General features: G+C 34.7%; 2 protein-coding genes across 3 annotated transcripts in view; one reads left to right on the top strand and one right to left on the bottom strand.

The window, feature by feature from the left end:
• Positions 1-26,890, bottom strand: part of LOC132738527 (cubilin-like) — a 52,755-nt gene that overhangs the window by 22,864 nt on the left and 3,001 nt on the right. For both annotated transcript variants that reach the window (XM_060726030.1, XM_060726031.1), the window contains 4 exons: positions 24,711-24,844; positions 22,144-22,264; positions 19,455-19,577; positions 18,760-18,954 (listed from right to left, as the gene is read on the bottom strand). In XM_060726030.1, the coding sequence (XP_060582013.1) occupies positions 18,760-18,954; positions 19,455-19,577; positions 22,144-22,264; positions 24,711-24,844 (573 nt within the window). The remainder of the gene's footprint in view (positions 1-18,759; positions 18,955-19,454; positions 19,578-22,143; positions 22,265-24,710; positions 24,845-26,890) is intronic.
• On the top strand, positions 10,119-14,094 carry LOC132738526 (transient receptor potential cation channel subfamily V member 5-like). The gene has a single exon (XM_060726029.1). It carries the CDS (start codon positions 11,017-11,019, stop codon positions 13,864-13,866), a length of 2,850 nt encoding a protein of 949 aa, XP_060582012.1. The 5' UTR covers positions 10,119-11,016; the 3' UTR covers positions 13,867-14,094.

Here is a 26,890-nt window from a genome sequence, read left to right as displayed (position 1 = left end):
TAACTATTCTACAACAGACGCTATCTATGCGATCAGGGTACGGATCTAGATCAGCCGGCAAAATCTGTGCTGTCTAAACATAGTCTGCAATGTTAGCGATTCAATCGGTACATATTTTAAAAAATTCTCTAAAAATGATGGATGGTTACGTCAAGATATGACATTTTGTTCACATTTTATATATAAGACTCAAATTTTTTACAAAACATATCTGATTATGGATTATTTATTCTGGTAGGTCTGTACCGATCAATATTAGATAGCCTGTAACTGGAAAAAAATACATTGTTTAGTACAATTAAAATACAAACTAACTGTAATAAACATCTCGTTGTAAAAATGAAGGTCAGGTTAAGAATCAATTTAAAACTTTCTCGGCTCTTTGTCTATATATTATTAAATTTCTAACTAGCTTTTAGCTAAAATCTGATCGTTAACAGATAATTTAAACATGACATCCCTATTCTTTTATGATAAATTGTTTCACATTCAGCACTATTTTTTCAGGTAATAAGCATCTAACATGCTCTTCATTATTGAAGGGTTATTAATTTTAATACATGTATTGTATGGCCTTTCAGAAGAAGGAAAAAAAGTGACTTTAAGAATTCAGAGGCCCCTATTGGTCAGATAATGTTAACAAAAATATTTACTTTTACTCTTTTTTTTTAGGATCCTCATTAGCATTTTCAAATTAGGAGTCGTATGTATTTATGTTTGTTTACTATCAATTATGTTTATGCATCCTCGCGTAAAATTCAGCATTTATAGAATCCCAGCACTGAAATCTACGTGTCCATCAACAATAAACATGTGTACCAGAATGCTGAATCAAATAAGTTTTAGATTGCACATAAAAAGCCATAAATATTACACATATTGATTACTATGTATAACTGTCAAAATTTATCATTTTTTACAAATTATGAAATAAAATAGCATAAATACATTCAATCATAGACACTTTTTATGTATCTTTGTTAATGTTCACCACATACCTATATCTGAAGTGTTTGTAATATTACATTTCAACCTTAATAATACGACCTATACTGGCAGCTGCTTGAAATTAAAAATTGCCGACCAAGATGAGCCAGTAACATCCATGCTGTCTGATCATGGTCTGCACTGTTCCTTATTTAACCAATTGCTTTATATAGGTGAATGAATAATTGCCCTATTTAGACCCCAAAACACCAATGTTTTCATTCGAGAAATTTTGTTTAAAAAAAATCACTTTTCCAGCACAGTCCACTCAGTGATTTTCCTACTTATATAACAGACTCCGAAAAAAGGCCTCTTCCCAATTGAAATTTTCTTTAAAATCATGCAGTTTTCCCAAAAATCTGAACTTAAACCAGCTTTTTTACTTCCCAAATCAGCAATTTTAGCGATAATTTTTCCCAAAATCAAGAGGCTTAGGCCTCTTCCCAATTAAGTGAGAAAAATCACTGCCACTATCAAAAAGATACATCGGGGGGGGGGGGGGGGGGGGGGGGGGGGGGGGGGGGGGGGGGGGGGGGGGGGGGGGGGGGGGGGGGGGGGGGGGGGTATTGGGATTGTAAACAAGCTACTTTAAAGAAAGAAACATTATGCACAAAAACTTAGCTTGTGTCCCACTGAGTAATTACAGAACAGAAACCTTTAAATAAACATTGGTGATACAAACTGTGAATACTTTTTGTATACTATTAGATATTAAATGTCACATTGAGGTCAAAAAGACTAAAATCATTAAAGTTGAAATTTTTACATGTATCATATCTGAAGCACTTAAAATGGAAAAATCTGGAAAGGATGATATTTAAATATAAGAATCAACTTAGATTATAATTGAATTTCGATATTGAGTAGTAAGAGTTTTGACCCGATTTGAATGAAACTTTTTTATTTTGACAATAAAAAATGATGATTCTGAAATAAATCGAGAGGGAATGGTCTGAAAACTAGCTTGTACACAAGTTATTGGTGCAAACCTTTATCAAATGGTACACCAAACTTGAAAAAAATATTTTTTGAGGCCCATTTATAATGTCAAACATACCTCAGTGGAGTCCCTTTAAAGTGACATTATGCTCATATTTTCATAGTCAAGTTGAGCTGAATTCAAAAGATTGACTGTTCAAAATGGTGTTCAGACAAACAGTTGATATTGGAAAATGTTTAGGATAAAATTTAAAATCTGCCTAAAATATAAAAAGACTACCCTACTCTTTTTGTAAACTAAACGTTTAAGTAAATAAAGTCTATATTATACAATAATTCTGATATAATATCACTGTGTGACCCCAATATAACCAGATAATAATTATTACAATAACTAGAACAAACTTCCATCAAAGCCAGGTCTGACACATGCTACCCCCAGCAAAGAATAAATAAACAAGAGGGCCATGATGGCCCTAAGGTCGCTCACCTGTATGTAGGCCCCCGGAGCGGGGCAAGTTTAAACCCAAGGGCTTTTATTTGAACAAACTTGGAAGACACCTATAAGAAGACGTTTCATGATGTACACACTTATAATGAAAAACAATGATCTGCCCTCCCCTACCCCCGGCAGGGCCAATTTTAACCAAGGGCTTTTATTTGAACAAACTTGGTAGACACCCATAAGAAGATGTTTCATGCTAAACATCTAAGCTGTAGCTCATTGTGTTTTTTTTAAAGAAGATTTTTTAAGTTTTTACTATACACATATAGTTAAAAACAATGACACCCCTGGAGCGGGGCCAGTTTTGACCCCAGGGCTTTTATTTGAACAAACTTTGTAGACACTTACTAGAACATGTTTCATGCTTAATATCTAAACTCTAGCTATTTGGGTTTTTTCAAAGATGTTTTTTTAAGTTTTTCCTATACACATAAAAGGAAAATCAATGACCCCAGGGCAGGGCCAATTTTGACCCAAGGGCTTTTATTTGAACAAACTTTGTAGACACTCACTAGAAGATGTTTCATGCTTAATATCTTAACTCGAGCTATTTAGGTTTTTTCAAAGAATACTTTTTAAGTTTTTGATATACACATATATAAGGAAAATCAATGACCCCCGGGGCGGTGCCAATTTTGACCCCAGGGCTCTTATTTGAACAAACTTGGTAGACACCCATTAGAACATATTTCATGCTAAATATCTTAGCTCTAGCTCTTTGAGTTCTTTAAAAGAAGATTTTTTAAGTTTTTACTATATACATGTACATATAGGGAAAATCAATGACCCCCTGGGGCGGAGCCAATTTTGACCCCAGGGCTTTTATTTGAACAAACTTGGTAGACACCCATTAGAACATGTTTCATGCTAAATATCTTAGCTCTAGCTCTTTTGGTTCTTTAAAAGAATATTTTTTAAGTTTTTACTATATACATATAGGGAAAATCAATGACCCCCTGGGGCGGGGCAATTATGACCTCAGGGCTTTTATTTGAACAAACTTGGTAGACACTCATTAGAAGATGTTTCATGCTAAATATCTTAGCTCTAGCTCTTTGGGTTCTTTAAAAAAAGATTTATTAAGTTTTTACTATATGCATATAGGGAAAATCAATGACACCCTGGGGCGGGGCCAATTTTGACCCCCAGGGCTTTTATTTGAACAATCTTGGTAGACACTCACTAGAAGATGTTTCATGCCAAATATCTAAGCTCTAGCTCTTCGGGTTCTTTAAAAGGAGATTTTTTAAGTTTTAACTATATGCATATAGGGAAAATCAATGACCCCCTGGGGCGGGGCCAATTTTGACCCCAGGGCTTTTATTTGAACAAACTTGGTAGACACCCATTAGAACATGTTTCATGCTAAATATCTTAGCTCTAGCTCTTTGAGTTCTTTAAAAGAAGATTTTTTTAAGTTTTTACTATATACATATAGGGAAAATCAATGACCCCCTGGGGCGGGGCCAATTTTGACCCCAGGGCTTTTATTTGAACAATCTTGCTAGACACTCACTAGAAGATGTTTCATGCCAAATATCTTAGCTCTAGCTCTTTCGGTTTTTTAAAAAGAAGATATTTAAAGTTTTTTCTTTCGGTTGCCATGGCAACCAGAGTTCTGCATGGAATTAAATTCTTTGAACAATTTTTAAAGGTGACCACCAAAGGAACATTCCTGTGAAGTTTGGATGAAATTGGCTTAGTGGTTTATGAGGAGATGTCATTTAAAGTAAAAGTTTATGGACGGATGACGGACGGACGGACGACGGACGGACACCGGACGAAAAGCGATCACAAAAGCTCACCCTGTCACTTTGTGACAGGTGAGCTAAAAAGTAATGAGAAAAAAGAAATCCCCATAAATATCCTTAAGGTGGTCTCCCCATTCTGGTAATATTCTTAAGCATTTATTTCCGAAGTCCAGCCTTAGTTCATTAACATTGTGATCAGTCATATGTCCGTTTGAACGTCCGATTGTCTGATCATTTAATAATGTAATATTTTGTGCCCTCACCGGAGTACTACATTACAATAACTAGAACAAACTTTGATCAAAGCCAGGTCTGACACATGCCACCCCCAGCAAAGAATAAAATAAAAATTGAGAAAAAAAAATCCCCACAAAAATATAGGAGATTACACATAGCATAATTTCCAATAAAATCATTCAAATTTGTGTTTTAATTTACATGTATAATAAAGCATAAAATAAATTTTAAAATGCTATTTTTCATCGTAAGCAGAAAACATTCAACAGCTATAAAAAGAATATATATACCAAGGTTTAATAGTCAGTTCCAACAGATAATAGAAAATATAGAAAAATTTAAACAGTGTGTTAAATTTACATTTTTATTAGCTATGCAATTTATTATTGGATTTTAAAAAAAGATCATTTTCACCAATAGCTTTAAACAATTTTCACTTAAAACATATCGCACACAGATCTGTCAACAATATATTATTGCTTATTGTCACACATATCAAAATTAATACAGACTGGGAGAAAAAACTGTGGACAATGAATTCTCATTTCTAAATATAGATGTAAAATCGGTACATAATTGTTGTAGTAAAAGTCTAAAAATAACTTTTATCAATATCTACAGAAGCCCATATAGCCAGGTAAAGTCCCCCCTCGTAATGTGAGGTATATAGTGAATCACATGGTATATACGTACAGGGTATTTAAACCTCACAAGGTTAAATATCCTGTCAATATAATCTTTCAAAACTTGGCACTGTTTTTAAACAAAGGTCTTTGTGCAGGAATCGCAAAAATTATTACGTTCTTTTTTTCTTTCAATTGATAACAAGCTCCGAGAGAGAGTGGGATATAAATCAAATCAAGAATAAAGTTTATTATATATATTTATGAATTAATATATCTTAACAAATAATTAAATAATCCTTGTTGAAGGTAAGTGGGTTATATAATTATATATTTTTATTGCAAAATTAATATCATCATTTTAAATTTCATTAATATTCAAGTATTATTTCTACATGTTTTAAAACTTTTTAAATACAAAATAGAAATAGTTTTCTTGTTGCAAATTAAATTATAACAAAAAAATTGAAGAAATAAAAAATTGATTAAAAAAAAAAATAATAAAATTAAAAAAAAAAAAATTTAAAAAATTGGCCACTGCTATTAAATCTACCGATGCAAAATAAGTTTGAAGTCATGCACATTATGCTTAAGAAACAAATAAATTTTTAGTTCTTTAGAATTTAGGGCAAACGTGAATTTTATAATGTTTAAATAAATGGTTTTAGAGAAATGTTAGATTTTTGATACCTAATGAAAGTAGCGATGAATTTGAAATAATTTGTCATAAAAGTTGCAAAATGTAAACAAACGTCAAAGTAGTATTTTGACTTCCGTACAAGATATTTAAATTCTTATATTCATTATAACTAAAAAGCAAGAAATGAAAAAGACGATTTTAGGTAATTGGCCAAATGAGTAACTTTTGGATACTATAATTAAAAGTACATCAAAATTAAAAAGCTTTTTGAGAAATAAAAATAAAAGCATTTCTGAAACATTATGGGCATTTAATGCACAAATGTAACTTCTGAAAAAATTTGGTAGCCTTAGTAAATGAATGTCAGAGCATTCAAGGCATATTTTTCTCCACTTCAAAATTATTTTCTTTTCCCATGCATCGATTGGTGTAATTACAGATGTCAAATATATATTATACATATACAAAATTTAAGTAGTGCACGTTTAATACAATGTAACAAGATCAAAGGTTAAGTATCGTAATCCTAATTTAAACTGTATAATCTCGACGATCAATACCCTCCATACTTCATATACACTTAATATACATGTAATACGTGGTACAAACACACTTGTACTTCGGAATACAACAATGCAATCGGTAAATTAATAACAAAATTTGATACTAATTCAAATATACAGCTTTATAGTAAGTCGAGTTAAGATTACAAGTTAGAGCTGCATGCCTCCAGATAAGCTAAACTATTTTAAGTAAATCAATCTTGAGAAAAAAATATCAGGATCCTCAAATCATTGATAAGCACAAAAACGATTACCCTATAGAATTTGAATAAATAGACTACAGTCTATTAAAATTATAATGGAGTTCAGTATACAAATACCAAACTTAAGTAGCCCATTGTTTAGAATCTGTTCAAATTGTCTGACCCATGTACAGGCTTGCCTCAGAATCCAGAGGGTAGGACCCATGTACAGGCATGCCTCAGAGGGTAGGACCCATGTACAGGCTTGCCTCAGAGGGTAGGACCCATGTACAGGCATGCCTCAGAGGGTAGGACCCATGTACAGGCATGCCTCAGAGGGTAGGACCCATGTTCAGGCTTGCCTCAGAGGGTAGGACCCATGTACAGGCTTGCCTCAGAGGGTGAAGTCTAAAATGGAAACATTGGACGCACCTGAATTATACCCTGCTGAGACTAAAAGTGCCACCACTATAAAGCCAGGGCAGCCTATGTGCAGTCTGACCAAGCTCTCATCCAGTGTTCACAAAGATTTAAGGATCAGGATCAAATTTAAAAACTAATATTTTTCATATATCAAATATCTTATATTAATTTGATGAAACTGAACTTGCAAAAGCAAATTTATGAAATTTTAGAATAAATTTATTGTTATTTTTGCAATATAGATCTACCGGCAGTTTACAGTTTACAAAATTGATCCTTATTTTATCCGAATATTTTTGTATTTGTTTAGTTATTTGTTGATTTTATTCCAGAATAGTTTGGTTTCTTTGCAAATCAGCATTTTTTTTTTACGTTTTGAATATTTACCATTTAATCCTAGCAAAACTGGTAATAGACAGTTCCAAAAAAAGAAGCTGGACTAAATGAAACCAGTTTACCTTTAAAATAATTGCCTCTCATGTTCGAAAAGTAAATACATAAATTATGAGCCGTGTCATGACAAAACCAACATAGTGCGTTTGCGACCAGCATGGATCCAGACCAGCCTCCGCGCAGTCTGATCAGGATCCATGCTGTTCGCTATCAGTTTCTCTATTTGTAATAGGGTTGGTAAGCAAAGAGCATGGATCCTGATCAGACTGCGCGGAAGCGCAAGCTGGTCTGGATCCATGCTGGTCGCAAACCCATTATGTTTGTTTTGTTTTGACACGGCTCATTTAAAGCTGATGAATTCATCAATCTATTTATAAATCAATTACTATGCATTCTATATAAACGAGAAAATGTCAATTGTTCATTTATTTTTTCAATCCAAAGGAGAAAAAGAAAAATAGCAGATCGTAACTATCTAATTCACCCTGGATATCTTAAAACTACCTGCTTTATTGATGTTTCTTTCTTGTTTTATAAATAAATACACTGGGTAGATAGTTGAGAGTTTATTGGTTTTACAATTATAACTGGCCTTGTTCATGGACTTAAGCCAGGACCCAACCTTGTATATATACACAGTTGAATTTGTAAATATAAAATTGCAATTTTAAATTTCACGTCTTTGATAATATCTTGTCTTTCTTTTGCTACAAAACAAATTTGAACAATTTGCAGACATAAAAGAAATTATTGTTATAGCATGACTAATAATATGAATACAATATTTTATTTTATGCTGACTCGATAATCCAAGTACTGCCAGTGTATTGGCTGCCTTTAACCATAGTATTGCTAGTGTATTAACAGGCATACCTTTGTATTGCTAGTGTATTGACAGGCATACCTTTGTATTGCTAGTGTATTGACAGGCTTACCTTTGGTATTGCTAGTGTATTGACAGGCTTACCTTAGTATTGCTAGTGAATTGGCAGGCTTACCTTAGTATTGCTAGTGTTTTGGCAGGATAACCTTAGTATTGCTAGCGTATTTGCAGGATTACCTTAGTATTGCTAGTGTATTGGCAGACTAATCTAAGTATTGCTAGTGTATTGGCAGACTAACCTTAGTATTGCAAGTGTATTGGTAGGCTAACCTTAGTATTGTTAATGTATTACCAGGCTTACCTTTGTATTGCTAGTATTTTGGCAGGATAACCTTAGTGTTGCTAGTATATTGGCAGGATAACCTTAGTATTGCTAGTGTATTGGCAGGCTAACCTTTAAGTATTGATAGAGTATTGGCAGGCTAACAATTGTATTGCTAGTGTATTGGCAGGCTAACCTTAGTATTGCTAGTGTATTGGCAAGACTACCTTAGTATTGCTAGTGTATTGGCAGACTAACCTTAGTATTGCAAGAGTATTTGTAGGCTAACCTTAGTATTGTTAATGTATTACCAGGCTTACCTTTGTATTGCTAGTATTTTGGCAGGATAACTGTAGTATTGCAAGTATATTGGCAGGATAACCTTAGTATTGCTAGTGTATTAGTAGGCTAACCTTTAAGTATTGCTAGAGTATTGGCAGGCTAACAATTGTATTGCTAGTGTATTGGCAGGCTTACATTAGTATTGCTAGTGTATTTGCAGACTAACCATTGTATTGCTAGTGTATTGACCAGCTAACCAGTTTATAGCCTTACCTAAGTTTAAGGTTTAAAATTGCAGTGAAATCAGACTTCAAATTTTCGTCTGCTTGAATTTTTGACAGCTGCTTACCATTTATGTCAACATTTTCCTACTGAAACCTCTTTTTTAAATAATGGGACAGTTCCATTTATTCTTAAATGAGCAAGTCCATTTTACAAATGCAGCAGAGTTAAGGTTAACTGACCAATCTTTATATTAATATAAATTATACAACCTTAAATCACGAAAACATTGGCCCACCTTCAGATGACCCATATTTTTTTTTTATCTTAATAAGCAGGTTATATTGAATCAAATAAAAATGATATTTCTTCATTTAAATATACTTGGCCACGTCTTATCATTTGGCCATGTACGTAAAACTTCTACGTCTTCAAAGCTGTCAAGATACTCGACAGCTATCTTTTTTTCTTTTTTTTTTCCGTGTCAAATTGTATTTAAATATCAATCAACGTTGAATTTATCTCGAGTTCAATTAATGTGCAATAGACAATATCTATTTATGATTGTATTGATAATGATTTTGCATTATTTTATAGCATGGGTTTACAAATTCTTTTTGTACCAACTTGAATATGGGATTGTACATTTGCCAACTGCACTTATAGATACTTTAAGATAAAACAACTGTCATCATTTTTACGCTCCTACATTATAAGTGTCAAGACCCATTTTCAATGATAAAAATAAAATAATTATTTTTTACTGAAATGGGTTTTAAAATTCTCAATCAGTAATTAAATTCAAGATAAATTTTGGCTGCTGTTCTGACTCCTCCTGCTCCCCCATCACCTGCCCCCTCCCCCCTACCACCTGCCCCACTCCCCTACCACATACCCCCACCACCTGCCTCCACTTCCCCTTCCACCTGCCCTTTTCCATCCCTACCTACTGCCCCCTTCCCCCCTACCCCCCCACCACCTGCCCCTTCCCCCTACCAACTGCCCCCCTACTTCCTGCCCCCTTCCCTCCTGCCACCTTCCCTCTACCAACTGCCCCCTTCCCTCCATCACCTTCCCCATTCCCCCTACCACCTTCCCCCTATCACTTGCCCCCTTCCCCCTACCACCTGCCCCCTCTCTCCCCATGATTTGCCCCCTCTCCCCCTACCACCGCTCCCCCAATCAATTGCCCCCTCATATCCCTCATTAAGTATGCAAAGTTCTTTTTTACAAACAAATTTATCTAGATCTGTCTTTGTTTTATATCTTCAGACATCAGAAGAAGGACATATAAAATCATCAATGTGAGGTAGCTAGTGGGAGCCTTAAAGCGGCACCGAACATTGCAGAAGCCACCAGATACCCCAGTACATCCAATGACTGCGAGATTAGACAATAAAACAAATACAATAATCTACTTAATAATGCATTACTCCAGGAGTATGTATTTATTACTTTTCTCTGACTGAATAAAAGAATGAATAATAAAAACAATGGTAGATAAAGCCACATTATCATTGATCCAGAGCTAGAACAATTAATCTTTTCTTATCATGAATTATATATGAACTGTGCAGGAAATCTTGTTGGCCAACTATGATTCAATTCCAGCATATAAGAAAACTGTACTACACTGCGGAAAAAATTATTAAATGTATGTACCCAGGTTTTTGATCAATACAAGAACGAACAAAATTTACATCGATAATATCAAACAAACAGTAAAATGTGCTTATCCGAGAACAGGAAAATTTTGTTGAAGTTTAATCAATGTTTGTACTGGAATTAAAGAACAGGATTTTAATCATAGTATAGGCATAATGTGAATTGTCACTGTAATTATGTTCACTATATAACAATACATATACTATACTTATACATGTATGTATATATAATGACATGGAGAGATTTGCAGGGACAAAACAAACAAATTAAACAAAGAATCCATGAAATTTTAACATTTGAAAGGAAAGCTGAGAATTATGAATAAAACTGAGTGAAAAACAATCTGGAAATGTAATCAATATTGCATAGTATATTGTGATTATTTAGTTACAAAAGAAACCCAAAGAATCAATAATTGGGAAAAAATATTAATATCGTAAAGAATAAAAAGAAAGAAAAATGGCGTTCAATATCAAATCATATAAAGAGTATCATAGACGTCTGCTATTTGTCGATAGTGAAAAACCGAAGTACTTCCAAGAACTTGCCAGAGCAGTTAGTCTCGGTGAGGGTAACAAGGTGCGCATCTTACTTGAAATATTGAAGAAAGAAGGACAAACAAAGGCACTGATGACATATAAAGGTAAAGATGGGGAATCTATGTTACACCTCGCGGCCATGTTTAACCAGTCCAGTGAAATAATACAAACATTAATCAAAATCTGTCCGGAATTGATGACAACAGCTAGGAAGGATTCCGACAATTATTACGGTCAAACTGCTCTCCATATAGCCATAGCTAAAGGAAATACTGAGGCAGTCGATGGAATGCTCTCAGAAATCCTAAACTTAAGTCAAAGTCTAAAAAATGCACTATTACATTCAAAGGCAACCGGTCAAAATTTTGCAAACACCGTTATGATGGGTGAACTCCCTTTATCTGTGGCGGCCCTGACATTCAACACTGACATGATGAATGCACTTTATTTCAATGGTGCCGAGATGGAACGAAAGAACACCAAGGGTGACACTGTCTTCCATTCCCTGATTCGATTTGCAGCGATATATCCCGACAACATACCAAACATTATTTCGACTATGGAGTTTTTACACGAGAAAATCACAGAAAACTTGATGTCTAGTCATATGAATCTTGAATTTGATCACAGCGATAAATCGTACATTTGGTTTATACCGAACAATGACAATTTAAATCCTTTACAACTCTCTGCGACGCTCTCTCAGTCAACTATATTCCAGTTTATTCTCCAACTGCCAAAAGTCTACTGTTTTCTAAGCAGCCATGATGGCTTGTTTGACAGAAAGTCTTACGATATAACTGAAATAGATACAGTCTCTACTGAAAGATGGGCACATGACCAAAAGATGCGTCAAAGTCGACTTAAGAGACACGTCGCTCCAGCTGCTGCAGAGGGCGTGTCTCAGAAAAAGTTCGCTAACCAAAGCTCTCTATGGTGTTGTACTCAATTTGAAATTAAGCGCGAAAAACAAAAATCGATCATGGAGACGATGTTTGACATAAAGTCGTCTGCTGCGTTTGATTTTATTCAACAGCCGACAGTACGCCATGTGATCAAAACAAAATGGCTGTACTATCGATGGTTTTATTACTCATGGGCCATACTACATTTACTCTTTATGGTGACACTGACTGTGTTTGCTGTAGAAAAAGCTGACGACTACATTATAGTAACAGAAAGCAACGTTTCCGTGCCAACAACCTCTACAAACTCTAATCAGACAAGAGACCAGTTTCTAGAAGGTTTCAAAGTTGTATACCTTATTCTAGGAATTTTGTACCTGTTTATGCAAATGATTCATATATGTTTCAGGGTAAAATCTTTTTCCATATATCAACTGACAAATGTACTCCACAATGGTATATACAGGATCGTTCTTACTATTTTTGCACTCAGTTTAGTACTTGAATTCTCGCTTTCGGAGACTATGGAAAATTACGAAAACTATGCACTGATCATAGCCCTAATCACGGGCTGGTGGTTCTCTGTATTTTTCTTGCGAGCCTGGAAAAAGTTCAGTTTCTTTACCGTCATGATACAGAAGATAATATTTGGCGACTTGCTGCGCTTTTCCATCATTATAATATTAATGCTGATAGCCTTCACGGCAGCTATATATATGACGTTTAAAGGTTCTGGCACAAAAGACGACAATCTTCTCTCTTACGGACACACGATGATGCTGTTATTTAAGCTGATGCTCGGCCTTGGTGATATTGACGATTTATATGATGCACGTCGACCGTGGATGGCCGTCACGCTTTTCATCGTGTTTGTGCTACTTACGTATGTATTGATGTTCAATGCACTGATTGCTATGATGTCACAAACATGTGCTTTTGTCTCAGACAACCGACTGGTGCAGTGGCGAGTACAACAGCTGTCGGTCATCATGTTTTTCGAAGGTATACTCTGTGGCTGGTTCACAAAGCTCGTAGGCGAGGAGAAACATGTGAAACGGTTTGATACTAACCTGCAACAAGTTATTGAGGAAAAACGTTACTTTCTCGACATGCATTCTTTACAAACACAATATGCTAACGCAGAGGACATTTACTCGATGAAGCATAAACTGCAGACTCTCCCATTTGGTGGACAGCGGTCAGAATATCGTCCCAGCTTTAATGTCACAATTCCCACACAACATTTTATGACTCCAAGAAACAACGATGCTTATTTAAAGTCTCCAAAAAGTCCTTACTCTTACCATGATTTCAACCGTCCAAGCACTTCTTTTCAAATCACACCAGCTTCAGATCGGGAAAACAGAGATGATGTAAAAAATAGTCCGGCAATTAAACGCAGAAAATCTAAACGTGAGAAATCTCCGGATATGAAACATTCCCCGAAAGATTACGGCGACGGCCACTCAGATAGTGCTCAAGAGACCAACGCTAAAAATGTGAAACAGAGACAGAAATCTAAAAAGAAACGTGTTGAACCGGAAGGGGATATACACACATCATTTGACGAACAGAATATCGAGCCTCGTCGTTTTTACCTCGACCAGGAACATTTAACCGTACCTGGTCCAATGACTCAACATGCTGATGCACAGTTTGTGGGCGAGCGACGGAGATATCACTCTGAGAGTGGCCTCATTGATACCCATATCGGTAAACCAGGTCCGCCTGCAACTCCTGCGAAACCAACTATCCCAGCCCAACATGTTATGTTTCCAATACGAAGAGTTCAACCAACGCAGGATGGACCCAGTCAAAACCCAGGCTCGCTTGATATTGGTGTGATAGCCGACAGTTACATGTAGGTAGTTTATAAATAATATCAAGACATCAACATTGCTCGGTACTACAAAGAACAATATCTCTAATAAATTATCTGCTCTATTGCATGCTTTGTATGGAACGGAACAACAATACACACTTGTAGATGCGGTACAAGAAGTTATTCTTCAAATCAAAAAGGGTAGAAATGAAAGTGTCAAACCAAAGTCAGGATAGATTCGAATCAAAAAGAGCACAAATTAAACTTATATTGTCAGAGCCTGAAAAACTTGGACAGAAATTCTCGAAAAGTTATGCTTCAATGAATCATCTTTATGGCAAGTCTAAGACAGTATTATAGGATATGACAGTATTTGCATCTCATTAATAATGTACAACAACACTGGCACTAATTACAGTGTACTTTTAAATATTTGATTATATACGAGTTTAACAAACACTAGAGTAAGATTGTTTTACTCTTGTTGGTTGAAAAGATATTTTTCATTTAGTTAATATGAGATATTTTTGTATACATGTGATATGTTTATGACATATTTTCTTTGTTTATTAGAAAATTACTTTATTTAATTAAGAGGTATTTACTTTATTTATGAGATATCTACTAAATTTTTGTGATATCTACTAAATTTTTGTGATATTTACTAAATTTTTGTGATATTTACTAAATTTTTGTGATATTTACGTAACTAATGAGCTTTGTGATATTTTAAACTTATTTTATGAGAGATTGAATTGTAACAGTAAATGTGGTTAAAGAAATAGAAATATTTACTTGGAACATCCCATAGAAACAAATCTTCAAATATTATAATTCTTATAGGCCAATTAAGCCTCAGAATGCTATCATTTTTACTTCTGAGAAGATTTCTATTTTTGGTCTCCTGTTTAAGTTTCTGAAAAAAAAGTTACTTACTGGGCAGTAGTTAGTTAATACTAATTTTTTTTATTTTGATTGTGTTGGAAGCTATTAGCTTATTGAAATGCTCTGGAATCAATTCCTGGAATCAATCAGTACTATAAAGCAAATTAGTTGTTTGTAAGGAAGTCAAAAAATACTTTGTTTACATTTCGCTTCTTTGTAATGGCAAATAATTTCACTTTCAGCACTGATATAGCTCATGTCATAAGCATTTAACATACTTTAACATGTTTAAAACCCATTTTTTTTAAATGTTATATAACTCATGATTTGCCTTTTCTTAAAGTCAGTGGAAAAGAAGGAATTCTTTTATGAGGTAAAACATGCCTTTAAATTGACAGTCATGCATGACTTATACATAAGTTCAGTCACGCATAAACAAGTTTTCATAAACAATGTTAGCAAATGGATCTTTCGACTAAAACCAGTGAAGACATCAAGGCTCAAACTTGGAACCAATATCATGATATAAATTTATATTTAAGACTAATTTCAGGGTATATTTATGTGTTGTTTTTTTTTAATTTGTTGTTTTATTTAATTAAAAACTTATGTGATAATGCATTTTCAAGTTTGCTGTTTAACTACTCAACATAAGCAAAGGTCGTCAAACTTGACATTTTGCATTATATGTTTTTAATTGATTAATATATATGAGCCACGTAATGACAAAACCAACATAATGGCTTTGCGACCAGCATGCGCGCAGTCTGATCAGGATCCATGCTGTTCGCTATCAGTTTCTCTACTTGTTATAGGGTTTGTAAGCGAGCAGTATGGATCCTGATCAGACTGCGCGAATGCGCAGGCTGGTCTGGATCCATGCTGGTTGCAAACCCATTATGTTGGTTTTGTCATGACGCGGCTCATATCTTTCTATCACACATACTTGCATGCGAGCAGTTTCCGTACAAATATCGTAGTTACTTAAACATTATTTTTTATTACGCTCACTCACCAAAATTTGAACGTTACACATCAATATTGGGCTCGTCACACAAATCATGGAAATTCCATCATGTTCTAAACATAGAATAACCCTTAGTTATGAGGCCTCATATGGGGTACCGAAATTATCCATTATTTTGTATGAAGAGAAGTAGTTCCCGTACATAAAATTTAACTCATTATAATTATACAATTTTATAATATCGGACCTATTTTTCATTTATAATTGTTGAACAGACCATTTTCTAAGAGATAAATAGATGTTATTCAGGAAATAGAAAGTAGACTAAACGCGTGTATCTATTACCCGGTACCGTTACCGCCAACGCATATACATGCGATGGCATGCTTGTATGCATGATATTTTACGCATCAAAGCCATAAAATTATTTTATATAGTAATATTGGTCAAAATTCTGATAATTAAACAAGTTTTCATCACATTGCCTTCTTATCTGTAAACAGGTGGCATAACTGGAAAACCTTTTACATGCCTCACGTGTAAGTATGTTTGCGCGCATGCGCAAGGACGGAATCCCCCAGATAAAACAAGGTCACGTTTTGACAACGCACAGGTGAAACTGATTTAAAATGAGACCTTTTATATGTACTGCCGAACTGAAACTTAGATTTTGTCTCGTTTATGTATCTGCTTGATTTGAAATGAATTTTTGAAGAATGCATGTAAAAATCAAGCGTTTAAATGAAAAATACGGGTACTGCTTCTGTACGGGAACTGCTCGCATGCCAGTATGCCTTAACAGTATTTATTTACTTCTTATTTTGAATGATGTTTTAAGCTGTTGTTGTTCTTTTTCTAATCTGAATCAGATTGTTTACATTTAAAATCATACTTTTGTTTTAAAGATTTTTATTTTCTTTTTATTTTATTTTGAGTTTGTGTTTTATCATGTTTTATTGTTTGACAAAGTCTGGCTTTACTGGAACTCATTTTTCTTTTCAAACTTTAAATGTTTGGAACCGAAAGAGATAAGTCTTTGGCTCTACCACTTGCCTAGAGCCCGGCCATCCGTGCAGTCTGACCAGGCTCTATACTGTTGGCTGACAATCTTTAAATTATCAAACTAAAATCCAAAAATTTGCTTATGGACCAAAAATGGAAGTCCATTTAAAATATTCAGCATGTTAAGGGTTATTATATATAAAAACCCATTATTCTAAAATGCACTATTCAAAATTCAAAACAAGGCTGTTACATAATTACAGCATGGTTAGAGGTGAAATCAAATGGTATAAACCTATACAAGACTGTTGGTATTTGGCAGACTTTGTCATAATTTCATTCTTCAACTTTTGCTCTGCGGGGGCACCACTGGACACTATAAGGGGGGCATTGTTTGGACTGAACTTACCTTAAACCCTCATTTTAACCCTTACCATGCTAAATACTTTCAGCCAACTTGTCCCATCTCTCAATCTCGGACAAAAACCATTCATCATTTTTAGGGCAAATATCAAATAATGTACAGCTTTAAGTACCTATAATAGACTGACATTACTCATGTATATTACAAGTTCAACCTTTTGTCAGCAAAACCCTTTAAGAGACAAAGATTTTAGTTTTTGCCGAGAGGTGGTAGCTCTAGAGAGGTTTAATTTGTTGGGAAATCTTTCTTTGAAGAAAAAAAATTGATCCTGTTTTAGTTTCGAGTTTATTGCTCTACAGTGGGCCACACTTCAAATGTTAATCTGTGAAGTTTTAAGTGCAGAATAAAAGCTAGTCAATTCATTTGAGTCTTTATTTTCTTTTAATTTTTACCAAACAGGATTAGGATAACTGATAAATGATGAAAATTGATAACAGAATGATGACTACTGATAACAGAATGATGACTACTGATAACAGAATGATGACTACTAATAACAGAATAATGAAAATTGATAACAGAATGATGACTTCTGATAATAGAATAATGAAAATTGATAACAGAATGATGACTTCTGATAACAGAATGATGACTACTGATAACAGAATAATGAAAATTGATAACAGAATGATGACTTCTGATAACAGAATGATGACTACTGATAACAGAATAATGAAAATTGATAACAGAATGATGACTTCTGATAACACAATGATGACTACTGATAACAGAATGATGACTACTGATAACTAATAATGACAACTGACAACACAATAATGACAACTGATAATAGAATAATGACAAATGATCACAGAATAATGACAACTGATAACAGAATAATAACAACTGACAACATAATAAATATAACTGATAACATAATTATGACAACAGATAACAGAATTTCGACAGCAGATAAAAAATAATGACAAAAGATAAAAGAATGATGACAACAGATAAAAAATAATGACAACTTTTAAACTTTTAACACAATAATCATGATAATAACAGAATACAGATAACTGATAACAGAATGAGGACAAAATATACTAGAATGATAACAGCAGATAACAGGATAATAATAACCTGACAACAGGATATTGACAAACGATAACAGAATAATGACAACTGACAACAGAATAATGACAACTGATAACAGAATAATGACAACTGACAACAGAATAATGACAACTGATAACAGAATAATGACAACTGATAACAGAATATTGACAAAACATAACAGAATAATGACAACTGATAACAGAATAATGACAACTGACAACAGAACATTGACAAAAGATAACAGAATAATTACAACAAATAACAGAATATTGACAAAACGATAACAGAATAATGACAACAAATAACAGAATATTGACAAACAATAACAGAATATTGACAAACAATAACAGAATAATGACAACTGATAACAGAATATTGACAAAACATAACAGAATAATGACAAAACATAACAGAATAATGACAACTGATAACAGAATATTGACAAACGATAACAGAATAATGACAACTGATAACAGAATATTGACAAAACATAACAGAATAATTACAACAAATAACAGAATGATGACAACAGAAAACATATTAATGACAATAGAAAACAGAAATGAAGGAATATTAAGAATAAATAATATTAAGTATACCTGAGACGTTTACGGGATTCCCAGATCCAAACTGTACAGTGACCTTCCCACTGGATAAGTTGAAGCTGGTAAATGAAACCACACCCATTGGCTGATACAAAGTTTGTTTATAGGTACAAGTCACAGTTCCATTTCCAGGTAGGTAAAGTGGACTCTGAATAATGCCTCCTGCATCCTGTCTCTCTAACATGCAGGCTGCAAATAATACACAAATAATTACATATTTGAGCTGCGTCATAACAAAAACCAACATAATGGGTTTGCGACCAGCATGGATCCAGACCAGCCTGCGCATCCACACATTCTGATCAGGATCCATGCTGTTTGCTATCAGTTTCTCTACTTGTTATAGAGTTTTTAATATAGCCTCTTTTTCCCCAATTTCAAAAAAAATATATCCCAACAGCAGCCAGAAAAAACATGCTTCAATTTGTGAGAAAAATTGAACATTATTTTTTACTTAATTGTTTCTTAAAAAATATAACGGGTCATATGAATTGTCACAATGATCTTTCAATACACCGAATATGTAGATAATTTAAAGCTAGTAAGTCGACTCAAATCAAAGTTGATGGCAGAAAAATAAATTCAATTCGGCAATCTTATTCAGCAAACATCTTACAAAAAAAAATAATAATAATAAACTTGCTTGCCGCCTAACTAAAATTACCAGTACAAAACAAGTAATAACAAACCAGTAGTATCATAAGCTGCAGTAAACCCTGCATCAGACGGTGTGTCCAAGTTGGCTCGTGAGTAAACTATCTTCGTAACATTATATCCTGAAATCACTGTCAAAAATGCCTGTCCCTGGGATACTGTTAAACAAGATAAAATTAAATAATTAATACCTAAAATAATACTGTTTCCTAAATTTATACATTATCACAAATGCCTTTTTTGGCCCGGTTGCACAGGTGCAAACCCTGGTTATAGTATGGTGAATGTTCGGCAGCAAGCGGGCAGGGCAAAACATTTTGTTACAGTTTTCTCAGCAACTACTTATCACAGCCTCTTGATATTTGGCATACAGCATTGACATGTGGTCCCATACCATGGGATTTGATTTCAGGTCTGTCATTGATGCACTTCCTGTTTACTGATTTAGTTAAATTTTCGTATATCACTTCAATGTTGCTTGATATTGTGACCAATACATTTATGCTTGTTACAACAATGTTAAAGTGGATTTGCCTATAATTGGCACCTTTTCCATATGAAATTCAAAAATAAATATAAACAAGCAAATTCGTTGAATTTATATCCCCCGTCGAGTACTGGTTATTACTAACACAACAACTGAAGACATAAGGCTTTATTTATATATTTATCATGGCATAAACAGTAATATTCTTTGAACTTGATAAATATTCAGGGCAATAACAGAGCCATAACTCTGTGTTAAATAGTAATATCTGAAAATGCCAATGAGATGTATGCATACTGCATAACTAATAAAGGGCCATAAATCTGAGTTATATCCTCAAGGTACTTTATACCGGGAGGTACTTTGTACCGGGAATGTCCAGATATTACAAACAATACTTAAATAAAAAAATTCTTTTGTATGCAAGTGTTTTTCACATAAATTTCATACACAATATAGCATTTTTTGAAGAAAATTCAAAGTTTTAATAACCCTATTCACATAAATGTGTTTTTAGTATAAAAAACAGTAATATTGGTAACGATTTAGACCCAACATGATATTTTGAATGTGTGTGCAATGCTTATCAAATTGTTACCCTTTTACTGTGTGGTAATTGATAAATATTGAATAGAACTTTAGTATCATTAATAGTAATGGACCATTTACATATGTTTTTAACTTTTTATTGATTGCTTAAAAGTCATTCCTGGTATTAAGTACTTAAAAACAAAGATGGCTGCCACTCATATGAGGTTATTAACAGAACTATCTTTTTGATGTTTAGTTAAAATTTCTTTTGGATGATTGTTATTTTCATCCAAAAATGGTACCTTCTACAGAAAATAACTATCTTATCCTAGATTTTTTCTGTATTATATGATGGTGGGCCTAATAAGGCTTACACTCCCGGTAGATAGTACAACCAGGATATGTGTCTGACCAGAAAAAGGAGACTATATGCACATCTCTTCGTATCCCATAAAGTTTCATTGAATTCCAGCCAGTAGTTACAGAGAAGCAGCACTGAAATGATTATTGCTCTGGTTGTATACTGTATAAGTTATCAAGGGCCATAACTCAAAGTTAAAATGTCTGACCCGAACAAGGCAACGATATGCGCATCTCCTCTTGGTATTGAAGGTTCCAATAAATTTTCATTGAATTCCAGCCAGCAGTTGCAGAGAAGTAGCGCAGAAACAAATATTTTTCTATATGCATACTGCATAACTAATCAAGGGCCATTACTCTGAGTTAAAATGTCTGACCCCAACAAGGCAATGATATGCTCATCTTCTCTTGGTATTGAAGGTTCCCATAAAGTTTTGTTGAATTCCAGCCAGTAGTTGCAGAGTAGTAGGGCGGAAATGATTTTTGCTCTATATGCATACTACATAATTAATCAAGGGCCATAACTCTGAGTTAAAAAGTCTGACTCTAACAAGGCCAGGATATGCGCATCTCCTCTTGGTATTAAAGGTTCCCATAAAGTTTGGTTGAATTCCAGCCAGTACATGTAGTTGCAGAGAAGTAGCGCGGAAACGATTTTTACTCTATATGCATACTGCATAACAAATCAAGGGCCATAACTCTGAGTTAAAGTGTCAGACCGGAACAAGCCGACGAAATGAGCATCTCCTCTTGATATTGATGATTCCCATAAAGTTTTGTTCAATTCCAGCCAGCAGTTGCAGAGAACTACTCCGGAAACGAAATTCGGACGGCGGATGGACGGACAGAAGGACGGACAACGCCAAAACTATATCCCAGGGTTGTCATTAACATTTTTTGCAGTAGGTTTGTTTTGAACTTGAGGCGGTCATTTCTGTCTTTATCATGCATAACAAAGAGTGTTTTCTTAATTTTGAGGCGGCCCATAATGCATTTGAGACAGGCATTTTGGCCTCCTGCCGCCTCTTAATGACAACCCTGTATCCCCCTCCCGATTCCATCTGCGGGGGATAACAACAGAAATGTATCATTTGGATATTGTGGAAAGAGATTATAAAATTATTAAATTAAATAAAATTTAAAAAATATAAGTCTCACATCAATTTAAATTATTTTTAAATTAAGGTTAATAGTTTTCAGGAAAAAAAAATGTTTTTAATAAATAAAAAACAAAATGATATTCAGAGCACTAAATATAATAACATGTAAACAATGTAAACCATTATAGAAATTGGTTTTTTAATATGGGAAAAAAAAATTGCAAAAAAAAAATGCCAGTGACTTACCTTGTGTAAGATTGGCAATCAGAACGCTTGACACATTTGTCTCCCCTGTTGTGTTCACCCCATACACTGACAAGTTATACAGTAGTGGATTTATTGTCAAATTGCTGAAACTTATTGCTACCTGTAAAAAACACACAGATATTTGTAGTTACTTTCAATTGAATTTCTCACAATTACCTCTTAAAGAAATGGAATAGTTGAAAATGAGAACCAAACAATACTGAGTAGTAATTAAAATAGCTTGGCTAATTATAGTTTCCACTTTATATAAGTATGTTTCTAAATTCAAATGATATCTCAAAAGCATTTTTTTATCTTTTAGAAATTCACATTTCTTTCCTAAAGAATACACTCAGGTAAATACAGGAATTCAAAACATCCAAAACTAGAAATGTGTCCATAGGACACTGATGCCCCCACACGCCACTGTTCTGTCAATCTCATGACTCTAGGTCAAATATTTTTTGGACTACATATGCCACAAGTTGAAAACTAAAAATCAACAAAGGGCCATAATTCTGTTAAATTTGGTCGCAGCAAAAATTCCTTCCTTTACTACCATCTACACATTAAGGTTGTTCATCCCTGTAAGTTTAAGCAAAATCTGCCATCCGGTTTAAGAGGAGTTGCATTCACAAAATTTCTACATAGTATATAGTGAAAAAATCAACAAAGGGCCATAATTCTGTTAAATTTGGTCGCAGCGAAAATTCCTTCCTTTACTGCCATCTACACATTAAGGTTGTTCATCCCTTGAAGTTTAAGCAAAATCTGCCATCCGGTTTAAGAGGAGTTGCGTTCACAAAATTTCTACATAGTATATAGTGAAAAAATCAACAAAGGGCCATAATTCTGTTGAATTTGGTCGCAGCAAAAATTCCTTCCTTTACTACCATCTACATATTAAGGTTGTTCATCCCTGTAAGTTTAAGCAAAATCTGCCATCCTGTTTAAAAGGAGTTGCGTTCACAAGATTTCGGGGCGTACGGACAGACGTACGGACGGACGGACGGACGGACAAGTGCAACGCTATATGCTCCCACATTGTGGGGGCATAAAAATCTTAAAAACCATTCTGGAAATAATTAATAAATAACTATCTATTTCACAAAATTTATCAATCTCTAACACTTTGATAGATTAAACACCTCTTTATCAAGGACAGCAAACTCCTTGATAAACCAAACTGGTGTTTAATCCCTTTAAATGTTTGGAGGTTGATTAACTTTGTGAAATAGCTAGTTGTATAAAATAAATTGTTGTTCTGCATAACTGTAGCTATTATTTTGACAATTGATTTGTATAAACTTAAAAAAAAGCAAAAGATTTCTGGTCTAGGGTATGGTAAGGCTGAACAATTATCTGGTTAGCCTAGTGGCGGGTTAGACTGCACAATTATGCTGGCTAGCAAAGAGATTGTTTGAACTGCACAAACATGCAACCTGGCCAAAGGACAGGCTAGAATGCGCAAGCACTGTTTGAACTGCACAAATATGCAAGCTGGCCTGAGGATAGGTCAGAATGAGCAAGCACAGTTTGAACTGCACAAATATGCAAGCTGGCATAAGGACAGGTCAGAATGAGCAAGCACAAATTGAACTGTACAAACATGCAAGTACTGGTTGAACTGCAAAAATATGCAAGCTGGCCTGAGGACAGGTCAGAATGAGCAAGCACAGTTTGAACTGTACAAATATGCAAGCTGGCCTAAGGACAGGTCAGAATGAGCAAGCACAGTTTGAACTGCAAAAATATGCAAGCTGGCCTAAGGACAGGTCAGAATGAGCAAGCACAGTTTGAACTGTACAAATATGCAAGCTGGCCTAAGGATAGGTCAGAATGAGCAAGCACTGTTTGAACTGTACAAACATGCAAGCACTGGTTGAACTGCAAAAATATGCAAGCTGGCCTGAGGACAGGTCAGAATGAGCAAGCACAGTTTGAACTGTACAAATATGCAAGCTGGCCTAAGGACAGGTCAGAATGAGCAAGCACTGTTTGAACTGTACAAACATGCAAGCACTGGTTGAACTGCAAAAATATGCAAGTTGGCCTAAGGACAGGCCAGAATGTGCAAGCACTGTTTGAACTGCACAAATATGCAAGCTGGCCTAAGGATAGGTCAGAATGAGCAAGCACAGTTTGAACTGCACAAATATGCAAGCTGGCCTAAGGACAGGTCAGAATGAGCAAGCACAGTTTGAACTGCACAAATATGCAAGCTGGCCTAAGGACAGGTCAGAATGAGCAAGCACTGTTTGAACTGTAAAAATATGCAAACTGGCCTAAGGACAGGTCAGAATGTGCAAGCATTGTTTGAACAGCACAAACATTCAAACTGGCCTAAGGACAGGCCAGAATGAGCAAGCACTGTTTGAAGTGCACAAACATGCAAGCTGGTCTAAGGACAGGCCAGAATGAGCAAGCACTATTTGAACTGCACAAATATGCAAGCTTGCCTAAGGATAGGTCAGAATGAGCAAACACTGTTTAAACTGCACAAACATGCAAGCTGGCAATTAAGGACAGGTCAGAATGAGTCTGCCAACAATTATAAAAGAACATACCTGTGATGTATAATTGGCTGCAACAATGTAGTAGGAGCATGTCTTTCCCTTGCCTGGGTCCTGTCCGACAATTTTTCCTGATTCATTCTTAAACATTGTATTCCCACAAGGTCCATCATCAAACAAATCATCACCTAGAAAAGCATAGGTACTTCTTGACTGTCAATGACTTGATATAGCTTAAAGATCCTGTGTGAAACTTTTTATGGTTTTATATCATAATTATGATGCTCAAATGAAGATTTATCAATTTCAAATGAAGATTTATCAATATTGTAAGTTCCAAATAGCATCATTTGTAAAGAAATTACCAAATTTACATTTCATATAAATAAAGGGAGGTAATTAGAATTTTATTTTTGATAAATCTAAGCTAAATTTTTCAATAAGAAATGAATGCATATATGTGAACAAGGGTGCCATAGTCACAAAATACGCCCGTTTACGAAAAAGCTTTAGATGGAGATTGGGGCATTATGGATAAGTGTTATCTAGCAACCAAGTTTTTATTCTTGGCACTGTGTTGTTAAATGAACCTTAAAACAAATCAGTAGGGAAGATATGCACAGGATGTGAGACCTTGACATTGGTCGCAGGGACCTGAATTTTATGCACGGCACTCAGCCTCACAATGATGAACATTTGTGCCAAATTATATTGAAATCCCTCTATGCATGTAGAAGTTTTGCTCCAGACAAGCATTTTTCTATGAGCTCTAACTGTGACCTTCACCTTTGACCTAGAGACTTGGTTCATGTGCAGGGCACTACGTCCCATGGTGGTGAACAATTCTATAAAGTAACATTAAAATTCCTCCATGCATGTAGAAAATATGCTCCAGACAACATCTGGATATTTAATCATCTCCAGTGACCTTGACCTTGCAAATATTAACCTAAATTAAATGTGTCACACCTGTAGTCATGATAGTTACCATTTGTGCTACAATCCATCAATAAATGATGACTAAATCGTCCCTATACACATCTTCATATTTTTATCTAAACTTTGACCTCCATGTGTAACCTTGACTTTGGTCGCGGGGATCTGAATTTTGCGTGCGACACTCAGCCTCACAATGGTGAACATTTGTGCCAAGTTATATTGAAATCCCTCTATGCATGTGGAAGTTTTGCTCCGGACAAGCGTTTTTCAATGAGCTTTAAGTGTGACCTTGACCTTTGACCTAGAGACCTAGTTCATGTGCGTGACATGGCTTCTCATAATGGTGAACATTTCTATGAAATTTCATTAAAATCCCTCCATGCGTGTAGGAGATATGCTACGGACAAAATCTGGATATTTCATCATCTTTAGTGACCTTGACCTTGTATATATTGACCTAAATTATATGTATCACAGCCATAGTCTTGATAATGACCATTTGTGTTACAATCCTCAATAAATGATGACTAAATGGTCCATATACACATCTTCATATTTTTATCTGAAATTTGACCTCTATGTGTGACCTTGACCTTGGCCGCAAGGACCTGAATCTTGCGCGCGACACTCCGCCTCACAATGGTGAACATTTGTGCCAAGTAATATTGAAATCCCTCTATACATGTGGAAGTTTTGCTCCGGACAAGCATTTTTCAATGAGCTCTAAGTGTGACCTTGACCTTTGACCTAGAGACCTGGTTCATGTGCGTGACACTGCTCCTCATAGTGGTGAACATTTCTATGAAGTTTCATTAAAATCCCTCCATACATGTAGGAGGTATGCTCCGGACAAAATTGGACGCCGCCCGCCCGCCCGCCAGGGGCGTTCCCATAATACGTCCCGTTTTTCAAACGGGCGTATAATGATTACTTATAATGCATGTAAACATTTGCAGTACATATTTAACAATTATTCTTGGATGTTTGGAAATTGTTTTAGAAGAATAATTATAATTATAAACAAAAATAAACTTTCACTTAAGTGTTGTCACATCCTTAATTACAACATACAGGATCTTTAAATAGAGTTTTTTTGTTACATTATAAACAAGACTGGAAATATTTTTTCCAGTTTTATGTAACATTAAAAATTTTGATGTCGTTCTCTGGACCAAGATGTTACCTGCCAAATTACCATAAATTTGCACACTCTGATTTTCCAGAAATTTTTTGTTTGATTGTGAAGAACAACCTAAAACTAAGAAGTGTTTAAAGTCTGTTTAATTCAATTAGGC

This window comes from Ruditapes philippinarum, unplaced genomic scaffold, assembly GCF_026571515.1.
Source record: "Ruditapes philippinarum isolate M1 unplaced genomic scaffold, ASM2657151v2 ctg194_1_1_1_1, whole genome shotgun sequence".
In the NCBI taxonomy this organism is placed as follows: domain Eukaryota; kingdom Metazoa; phylum Mollusca; class Bivalvia; order Venerida; family Veneridae; genus Ruditapes; species Ruditapes philippinarum.
This window is presented reverse-complemented; position numbering and strand designations above follow the sequence as displayed.

What these genes read in the sequence shown, in the direction of transcription:
- LOC132738526 (XM_060726029.1), top strand. Translation starts at nt 11,017, where the DNA reads ATGGCGTTCAATATCAAATCATATAAAGAGTATCATAGACGTCTGCTA.